This window comes from Mustela putorius, unplaced genomic scaffold (assembly GCF_011764305.1).
Source record: "Mustela putorius furo isolate JIRA1106 unplaced genomic scaffold, ASM1176430v1.1 tig00000127_pilon_pilon_pilon, whole genome shotgun sequence".
Taxonomy (NCBI): domain Eukaryota; kingdom Metazoa; phylum Chordata; class Mammalia; order Carnivora; family Mustelidae; genus Mustela; species Mustela putorius.
In genome coordinates, this window is record NW_025421288.1 from 10,892,828 (window position 1) to 10,902,838 (window position 10,011).

The 10,011-nt window shown below is 50.5% G+C and overlaps 2 protein-coding genes across 6 annotated transcripts; one reads left to right on the top strand and one right to left on the bottom strand.

Annotated features, from left to right (window-relative positions):
* Positions 1-1,467: 1,467 nt before the first annotated feature.
* Positions 1,468-6,279, bottom strand: EIF1AD (eukaryotic translation initiation factor 1A domain containing). 4 transcript variants are annotated; one of them, XM_013044680.2, is made up of 7 exons: positions 5,933-6,279; positions 4,968-5,032; positions 4,700-4,794; positions 4,445-4,553; positions 4,236-4,344; positions 4,019-4,066; positions 1,468-3,514 (listed from the first exon to the last, which is right to left on the bottom strand). In XM_013044680.2, exons 3-7 carry the CDS (start codon positions 4,784-4,786, stop codon positions 3,370-3,372), a joined length of 498 nt encoding a protein of 165 aa, XP_012900134.1. In that variant the 5' UTR covers positions 4,787-4,794; positions 4,968-5,032; positions 5,933-6,279; the 3' UTR covers positions 1,468-3,369. The 4 variants fall into 4 exon arrangements, with proteins under 4 accessions (XP_012900134.1, XP_004770038.1, XP_004770040.1 ...); XM_004769981.3 differs by having other exon boundaries at positions 4,700-4,877; XM_004769983.3 differs by lacking the exon at positions 4,968-5,032.
* A 183-nt stretch (positions 6,280-6,462) lies between these two features.
* BANF1 (BAF nuclear assembly factor 1) lies at positions 6,463-8,098 on the top strand. Of its 2 annotated transcripts, none has more exons than XM_004769984.3 (3): positions 6,463-6,613; positions 7,204-7,341; positions 7,590-8,098. In XM_004769984.3, exons 2-3 carry the CDS (start codon positions 7,219-7,221, stop codon positions 7,734-7,736), a joined length of 270 nt encoding a protein of 89 aa, XP_004770041.1. In that variant the 5' UTR covers positions 6,463-6,613; positions 7,204-7,218; the 3' UTR covers positions 7,737-8,098. The 2 variants fall into 2 exon arrangements, with proteins under 2 accessions (XP_004770041.1, XP_012900135.1); XM_013044681.2 differs by lacking the exon at positions 6,463-6,613 and adding an exon at positions 6,791-6,888.
* The last annotated feature ends 1,913 nt before the right edge of the window (positions 8,099-10,011 follow it).

Genomic DNA, 10,011 nt, shown 5'->3' on the forward strand with positions numbered 1-10,011 from the left:
GTTTTTATAAGTAAAGCCTACCAAACTTTGAAGCAACACATAACTCCTGTTCTGCAAATTGAGGACCAAGAAAAAAGATGAACTGTCTCCAAGCCCATTCTACAAGGCTAGCATAAGACTGTTACCAAATTGGGACAGGGAGATCATTCAAATAAGAAGTGAAATAGTCTCAGGAATAAATATAAAAATCCTAAAGAAACATAAGAGGGGGGGGGGTTATATGAGATTGCCAGAATGGCTCAATGCAAGGAAGTCTGTCCATAGAAAGAACCACAATAATAAAACAAAGTCTTTCGGTTATCTCTATAGCCTCAAAATCCATCACTATTAAATAAAGGGGGAAATCCTTCAGTAAACTAAGAACAGAAGGAAACATTTTTAGCCCTAATGAAGGTTATCTATTAGGCCCCTAAGGCAAGAGTTTTGTTACATGACTCCTGAGAACAGTTCCCACAGGGAGAAAAATGAGGGTGCCACCCAACATTATACTGAAGACCTTGGCCTCCATGATCCCTAAAAAGAAACAAGGATAAAGGATAAAACTATCACCAGTAGGACAGGATTGGATGGCCCAGAAAGCCAAGAAAATCAACTGAAAAACTATGAGCACAAAAGAATTCCATTAGAGGGCGCCTGGTGGCTCAGTCTGTTGAGTGTCTGCCTTCAGCTCACTCAGGCCATGATCCCAAGATCCTGGGATCAGCATACGGAGATATGCATCCAGCTCCCTGCTCAGCAGTCGGTCTGCTTCTCCCTCTTCCTCTGACCCAACCCCCGCTTTGTGCTCTCTTGCTCTGTCAAATAAATGATAAAACATTTTATAAATTTTTGATTAGATTGGGGCGCCTGGGTGGCTCAGTGAGTTAAAGCCTCTGCCTTCGGCTCAGGTCATGACCTCAGGATCCTGGGATAGAGCCCCACATCAGGCTCTCTGCTCAGCAGGGAGCCTGCTTCCCTTCCTCTCTCTCTGCCTGCCTATCTGCCTACTTGTGATCTCTAATAAATAAAATCTAAAAAAGAAAAAAAATATTTATTAGATTAACTTGGGTAAAAAAAGACAGCTTTCCTAAATGCCAGTAACAGTCAGAAAGGTAATTTCAAAAGATCCCATTCATAACAACAAATAACTCTAAAAACTCCTAGTACTAAATTGAACCAGAAAGAACCATATGAAAATAGCCTTACAAAAGTACACACACACTCCGTTTCCGGATACGAAAATTCAAAACTGTTAAGATAGCATTTTTCTCCACATCAAGCTCTGAGATTTAAAACCCTGCCAATTAAAATCTTAACAGGCTTTTAAAATGGAAATGGACAAGGTCCTTCTGGACTTCTTGTGTAAGGAAAAATACAAAATTTTCAAGTAACGGTGGGGCAGGGTGAAAGAGCTCTGAGATCACGAGTCCTGCCATAAAACATGGTATGTGCACTTACACCAACAGAACAGATGAGAAACTCCAGAGAGAGTTTGCAGGAATTTAGTTTATTTTAAAAAGGTGTTTTAGATCCGTAAAGACTCATTCAATAGATGGTATAAAGATAAGTGACTACCCCTTTAGAAAAAAAAAATTTTGCCTCCCATAAAAAATAAATTTCAGACAAGTTAGATACATGTACACATTCTTAACTCATCTGAAGTTTTCTGTATATATACACATACACACAAATATATAGACATGTATATGTTTAAAGCTATACTAAGCTAATAGGAGGGAAAGTGACCAAGAAGCAGATAACACGAAGCCGTAGCTGGAAAGGATATGCGACCAGTGACAAGTCCTTCAGATTGTGTTTTAGATGGGAGAGTCCACAGCACCTCTGATGCTAAAAGATTCAGTAGAGAGGAAGGGAAAAAACAAAACGTGCATGAACTCCTTAAGCAAGAAGACAGACATGGTCCAAAGCACAAGAGGAAAGGTTTAAGTCCCACTGGGTTACACAGGGAAGTTGAAGACAAGACAACCCAGAAGCACATCTGTAGGCTTGGTAATGAGCAGGTGAGAGTTCCCTCCAATGGTTACAGTTTCTTAACAAAGTGTGTGGTCAATACCTTATAGGGAAGGCAGAATTGGTAGACAACATACAAGCTGTGAAATAAGACATCCCAGAGATCTATAGGCAGCGCTCAGTGTCCACCTGAGGTTTAGAATTATGAATTTAGGTTAGCTGTTTTCTCTAGCAGTTACTTGAGCACAGGCCCAGACGTGGACAGCTGTGTTGGCCAGGCTTAGTCTTACTGGATAAGTACAGGGGAGGGAAATGAGGAAGTGGAGGGTGTGGATGGAATCCCTGTTGCACAAGGAGGGAAGTGAAGATAGGACAGTAATGGGAAGAATGTGTGTGGTGGGTGGCGGGTGGCGGGGGGGGGGGTGCAGCAGATGAAGATACAGAGGAGGTAGTCACAGAGGAGGTAGTGGAGCAAGTAAGCCAGAAAGCCAGGAGGCGGTGACTGCACATACTTGAATTCAAAAGGGGCCGCAATTCCTATCAATGGCGGGAGGGCAGGGAGTGACTAATGAGGTAGGCAGCAGCCTGGAGAGGAAGACAAGGAACTAGGGGGCCATGGCGTTGAGCGGGCCCATCCATGGGATGGAGAAAATGCCAGCAGAAGCAGGGCTGGAAGACTCGAAGCCAGGAGATAAACTGTTCAGGGTGTGAACAGTGATTAGAAGATCAATGCCAACAACGAAGAGAGTGTATATAACCAGGGGTGAAAGCTTCAAGGAAGTGGGATGAGGTGGCTTGCAGGAAAGCTGCGGAGTTAACAGTCAGAGCAGCCTCAAAGAGGCCACCGAGCAGAGTGATGTACGCAGCAGTATGGAGGCGGTGCACCCGCAGACAGTGAGCAGAAAGCCAGGAAAAGCAGCTTACCAGGTGCTATGAAATTTGTCCTGAGTGTCTCTTAGAGGTAGGGCACTAGGTCCTAGAGCTGTGTTCCTGAATGCCTGAGTCAGTATTAATTACCAGCAAATAATACAGATGGATTGTTCCGAGTTTCTATTAAATACACCCAAGAAGGCACAGCACAGGGCCTGGTGCTCACTGATGGCCCAATGAGAGAGAGAATCTAGGAAAAGTTCCAGCCATTCCCATTTCCTGCTCATTTAGGACCTGCACCTGAGGGACCCACCAAGGAGCAGTTTTTCACTTCACCACGGGTCCCTCCTCCCTCTAGAGAGCCACTCAGACACCGGCACAAGTCATCACCCACCGGGGGTTTAATTCTCCTTGAGCAAAAGGTCAGTTCAGAGAGGGGTCCTGCCTTGTCCCCCATCCCGGGGGGAAGATCTGCAGAGCACCCTGAGAATGTCCAAGCTCAGAGGAGCCAAGAACTAGTCTCTGAGCAAGAGAAGTGGATCCAGGGACTCAGGCCGCCTCCTCCTCTTCGCTCTCCTCCTCGCTCTCATGATACTGTCTGCGGTTGGTGTTAACGAAGAGGTCGGAATCGTCTTCAGAGCTGGACTCTTCTCCAGAGGACTGTGGCTCTGCTGGGAGTTCTGGCTGGGTCTGTCTGCACGGGGGAAAAGGGACAGGGTTAACCCAATGCCTTCTAGAAAAACTAGATCTGCAATCAAGGAGCCCCACAAAAAGGAAGACAACATGGTCAAGAAAGACTGACTAAAGACCACCTTCCACCTCACCTCCGAAGTCTGCGAAAACCACTGGCTTTAATAATAAGGATTCTACAACCACGAGCTAACGCTCAGGGCACTCATACCACATACCAAGTATTATACTAAGCAATTTTACAAGCATTAACTCCTTTAATCCTCACAAAGCTCCCACTTTATAGACGAGGAAATCCAGGCTTAAGAGATCAAGTGACCTACTTAAAATCATTCATTTACAAGAGGCAACACCATGACCTCAACCCGGGACATGGGACTTCCAAGCCGTACTCCCAACCACATACTTACGAGCATCTACCAGGGCCTCTACATAGGAAGAATGTTTCTACTTCCTCCTCAAGGCGCCAAGGCCTGAACCCCCATTTTTTTGTCCTAAGCCTTCTCACCTATTCCTGTTGTTGTGTTTCTCAGCCACTTCTGAGAAGGCCTCAGGCCTGCACCAAGAGAAGAGCCGGGGTCAGAAAGGAGACAAAACTCGACCAGCACAAAACCCGTTTCGAGCTGTCCCTGCCTAGGATGCCATGACCTTCCCTCCTGATTTCACAGCTAGGAAATCAGTCTCCCCAGAAATGAGACAGCCAATGACCAAAGTAACTACCCTACCAGAGCCCTTCCTTCTGCAGAGAGCGCACGTGGTCTTTGCAGAGCACAAAGGAGATCTCAGCCTTCACTTTTTCTCCCTCTTCAATAGGGTCAACAATGAGGAAGTCCCCTGCAGGTAAGAAAGAAGAAAAGACACAGCAGATCCCACTTGCAGTGGGGAAGGCCAAGCCGACAGGAAGCAGCTGTCTCCTACGGGCTGCCTCTCTCACCTCTCTTGATCCAGATGTTCTTCCGGTATTTGGAGGGCATGCTCACCAGGAAGCGCTGCCCCTGGGCCGTCTCCACCTCATGCAGATTGTTCCCGGGCGTCCTGAGCACCTGCTCCAAGAGAGACCCAGAACTAATGAGCCTCATCGCTTAGCTCAAATATCCAGTGAGCTGTGCTGCACCCTACCCCCATCCTAGGAGCCCAAGGGGACTAGAAGGAGGGGGAGGCAGGGCAGCTTTTGCCCCATGCCACTCACCCTCACGATCTGCTGCTGGTCAGAGGGCACCATGTGCTCCCCCAGCACCTCTTTCACCACATGCTTCCTCTTGGTGGCCTGAGACATGCTGGGTCCTGTTGCAGGGGTTGAAGGATGCAGAGACTGTCAGCTCCTCCTCCTGAGTTTCGTGGATGGCAAGTTCAAACCCAGGACTGTTCTGAAGATGGGAGAGAGACCTTTTACTGAGAAGTGACTGTGTCCTGGTTAAGAATGTGAGCTCGAAAACCCAATTACTAGGATTCAATACCTTGGCTATTTCCTAGTTGTTCAACTTCTCTAGCTTCAGAGAAAAAGAACAGCTAACTCCCATCACTGTTAATAGAATAAAATAACGCAAACTAAGCACTTAATACAGCAAATGGCACATAAAAACAACTCCCGTGAGGGGCGCCTGGGTGGCTCAGCTGGTTAAACCTGTGCATTCCGCTCAGGTCATAATTCCAGGGTCCTGGGATGGAGCCCCCCATCAGCCTCCCTGCTCAGTGGAGAGTCTGCTTCTCCTCTCTCCGCCCCTCCCCCTGCTTGTGCTCTCGCTCTCAAATAAATAAGTAAAATCTTAAAAAAAAAAAAAAATCCTCCTGTTGTAAGTATTGACATAATCACAGCAACTAAATACATGTTCTACAGAAGTCATTCTGGCTACCGCTGGGGAAGGAATGTGCGATAAACAGTATCTTCCTCACACGTTTGTCCATCGCACGTGTCTCACAGCCACACAGCACAGATGCTGTTGTTTTGTTTTGTTTTGTTTAAAACACTACAGCCAGAAGCCACTTAGGAGACTCAGAGCGATGGTCCCTGCCAAGAACGAGTTAAAACGGGTTAACAAAAGGTCTGGAAAGCCGGCTTGGGCTGCGGCGCCGGCCAGATTTCTGACGCGGGTACTGAGGAGACAAGGACTGGTACCACCCAGGCAGAGCGCTTCCCAGAGCAAACTCCTCAGCGTCAGCTCTAGCTGCCGTCCCCTGCCCTCGTCCCTATGCTGGAGGAGAGACGCTCAGAGAGAGACCCACGGGGGCGCCTGGGTGGCTCAGTCGTTAGGCGGCTGCCTTCCGCTCAGGTCATGATTCCAGGGTCCTGGCATCGAGCCCAGCGTCGGGCTCCCTGCTCAGCGGGCAGCCTGCTTCTCCCTCTCCCCTAGCTTGTGTTCCCGTTCTCACTGTGTCTCTGTCAAACAAGTAATGAAAGAGAGAGAGAGAGACCCACACTTACTCTCTCGCCCTCGTCGCCCACGGGCACTGCCCGAACGACCTCGTTCTCCAGGCTGGACACGGAGGGAAGCTCGCCCACGACTCACTCCGCAGCTGAGTCAACGAGGGCACAGAAAAGGGCCGGCGGTCACCACACCGGCGTGGACGTAGACTCAAGCCCCCCGCGCCTCCGACTCCTTCCTGACTCCTCCAAGCCCGGTGACGAGGAGGACGACAGGAGCCCTCCGGAGTCGGACCCTTCCGAGCACCGTACTTCCGATACTATACCGGAAGCCTATCGGCCACCCTCCCCTGCCTTGTCCGTCCCTCAAACGCTTCCCCCCGCCCGGTCGGCCAAGGCGAAGTTCTTCAGTTCCCGATGCCGCCCAGCGGGCAATGGAGTTTTCTCGAAGGCTTCAGCTCCTTGAGACCGGATATGCTGCCCGAGAAGCGAGACCATAGAAGGCAGTCGGGCTTCCCGCAAAACGACCCGAAAGCGGTGCTCACTGAGGGCGCCGTTGAGGTCGGGGACGCCTCATCTCTATGGCTCTGTGCGGCTAGAAGTGCCCGACTCGGAATTTTTTTTTAAAGGCAGCTCGTGAGACGACCCGGAAGCGGAAGTGGAAGAAAGTTCTAGTGTGTTGAGGTATCGCTGGGAGCAGCCGGGTGGCGGGAGGAGCCGTTACAGAAGCCGGAGCTGCTGGTGAGCGCTCCCCGCGGAGCAGGCCCCGAGCTGGAGGCGGGAGGGGCCGCGGGGAGGGGGGGAGGTGAGGGACCTCGGCGCCGTAGCGGGCCAGAAGATGCGCCTTCGGAGAGGGCCCGGGCCGCCGTGCGGGGAGAGGGCGGGGCGCGGCGGCGCGTGGAGAGGGCGGGGAGGTGGGCGGGGCCGGCGGGCGGGGCTGGGCGGGAGCCTGAGCGATGACCCCGAGGGGCTGAAGGAGCAGGTTTACGCTCTCCGCGGCCCGCGCTTTCTGAGCGGTGCGTGCGGGCGAGCGGGGCCGAGAGACCCATCGTTTGCTTTTCAGGCCGGGGAGCCGCTCTAGGAGGGCTCAGTGCCGCCTTAGCCAGCCAAGGTCACAGAGAGAGTGACAGTTTCAGGGAGGACTCAGAACCATTCTTTGGCGGGGCGGGGCGGGGGGCTCTTCTTGGACTTCAGTTCTCACATCCGTGAACTGATGAGAATTGAGTTAGCAGCCATAATGGCTGGTTCCGCTTTCTCATAACAAAACATTGCCCTGGTCTCTTGGGAGTTCCCGGTTTTCAGCCCTAACTCCCTTTTCTTGGGATTCCCAGATTCAGCTGATCAAGATGACAACCTCCCAAAAGCACCGAGACTTCGTGGCAGAGCCCATGGGGGAAAAGCCAGTGGGGAGCCTGGCCGGGATTGGTGAAGTCTTGGGCAAGAAGCTGGAGGAAAGGGGCTTTGACAAGGTGTGGGCAGGCTGCATGCACCTGGGAAGGGCTGGGGGTGGTGGACTACAGTGTTTTCTGGTGCTTTGGGGGTGAGGAAAGCGAGAGTAGCTGTTGGGGGTGGCTGTTGATGTGTGATGTGAAGAGGCAGCCACCGCCTCCCCTACTTCTAGGCTCATGTGCTTTGAATGCCACAGAGTGGTCTTCTCATTCTTTCTTAGTCCCGCAGAGCACTCAGCAGCATGCCCTTTACTTTGCCTGTTTTGCAGGCCTATGTGGTCCTTGGCCAGTTTCTGGTGCTAAAGAAAGATGAAGATCTCTTCCGGGAATGGTTGAAGGACACATGTGGTGCCAATGCCAAGCAGTCCCGGGACTGCTTTGGGTGCCTTCGAGAGTGGTGCGACGCCTTTTTGTGAGGCTCACTTGGGGAGCCCCCAGCCCCTAGCCCCAGCATCGAGTCTCCAGAGTTTGCAGCTGCGCGGGGACTCCTCCCCTGTCCTCTACAAAGGAAGAGATTGCTGTTGTCGTACTCACTTTTGATGTACTTCAAGGTCTTTGGGGAGTTCTCTCCCCCACCATTTCAGCTTTTTTGCATGCATCTCCCTTCTTCTTCCCCTGCTAGTTTCATGTCAACAATTATCGGCTTTTCTGAGTGGATTCCTGGTCCTTCCCTCACCCCCACCCCCACTGGTCTGTTTTACGCTATTTGGCTCCTTTTTTGGCGGAATAGTCACTGTCCTTGTAAAGTTTTTTAAATCAATAAAGTCAGTGGCCTTCATGACTGGGCTTTAGGTGTTGAAAAGCAGGTGGGCTGGGACTTGCCCCAGGATCGACCAGGTCTGCCACACACCTTATCAGCACAGATCGAAACTGGCAGCTTCCTTCCCGCTCTGGAGGGCAGCCACCCTAGCCACGTGGGCCTCAGGCAGGTGCCTTGGAGTATCCCTTAGTGATCTGGCAGAGAGCGTGGGTTGTCCCCTTCTGGGATCTGGGTGGGCTGTGATGTTCCAGATGTCAGCTGAGTCAACAGCTGGGCTAGGCAGCACCTGGTGGAAAAGTCAGTGGGAGTCGGATTCCAGGAAGAGGGTGGATCAAATGTGGGTTAGAGTTCACCTGACAATCATCATGGGCTCTCCTGGCCTTTGGGAGGAATGGGCAGGGCTCTGGTCATCTCCTTGGCTCTCTTAAGGAGGCAGAAAGAACATGGACATCACAGCTGTGAATGAGTTACATGTTGGGTACATTTTTATCCTGGTCTTTGTTGAACACTCAATATGAACCAGGCCCATGGCTGAGATCTTTGCAAACATTTCTTTCTCCCACAGTAATAAATAATTGTTTTCTCTTTTATAGGTGAGGAATTCAGAGGCTCAGAAAGACTGAGTAATTTGTGGATTTACTGCTAGGAAGGAGCCAGTTTGGTTCTCAAAGTGTAACTCTAAAACCCATATACCCGAGGGCCCTTTGTTCCCTGGTCATGTCACTTGGCCTCTCCGAGCCTCTGTTTCCCCACTTGGAAAATGAGGTTGTAAGGATCAGCTGAAATGCTGCTTGTGTACAACCAGCCCTGCCTGGATTTCCTTCCTTCTGCGGAGCATCGTCAAGGAACTGCTGGCCTCCAGAATTCTCAGGGGGCTCACAGTCTGGTGAGGAGAGAACGACAGATACTAAATGCAAAACTTGGGAAACCTCAAGAAGGTTCTCGTGCTCAGGGTATGGAAAAATTAAGGAAAAGTTGATAAATTCAACTCCGTTAATAGACCTTTTATTTGTCTGAAGATAACCACAAAGAGGGTGGCGGTGCTGGCCCTGGGGTGGGAGAGGGATTTGCAGTAAACACAAGCAACACGGGACCGCATCCAAGGAAGGTGACTGTGATGAAGACAAGGCAGACAACACAATAGAAAAAAGAGTAAAACACCTGAAAGGCAGCCACGAGAGGAACACCTAGATGCGGGCATGAGCTCGGGAAAAGGTGGTCAGTCACAGCAATAATCGGAAACAAGTGAGATGCCATCATCGCTGGCAGAAACGCTCACGTCAAACAGTCCTGAGTGCTGATGAGGGAACGGAGCAGCCGTGTCCGACGCCCAGCTAGTAGGAGTGTAGATTGGCCTGAAGCCTCGGGAAAACAGTCGGGCGTTTTCCAGTGAAGCTGAAGATAAGACCTGTCCTGTGACCCAGCAATTCCACTCCTGGGACTGTTTCCAGGGACACCCGCAGACCTGCCCCTCGATGCATGTTCACAGTGGCTTTGTTCAGAACAACCCTCAATGGCTGTCCATACCATCAGAAATTAACAAGTGGCAGGTGAATTTCAATGCCAAGCAAACAAAATGTTCAATAGTGTGAGTGCATTCATGTGAAGTTAACAAGTAGATCCTTAGTCATCTCTGTCGTCGGTAAAGCTAGAAAAAGCAAGGAAATGCTTATTGCAAAAATCAGGAGTAGAAAAGTGTGGTGACCTTTGTGGGAAGGAGGCAGGTGTGAGGCATGGGGCAGCTTGGGTGTGGGGGTGGCTGCTTCCAAGCCTTAACCTGTGTGGTGGTAACAAAACAGATTCTGTGTGCTTTTCTGAATATTAGCTACATCTCCGGTTAGTAGAAGGATAAAAAGGAAACCAAAAGTGAAGCCCCAGGAAGAGAACAATTATGTGAGTAGTTGGAGATCCTGATGGTTATGGTAGGAATG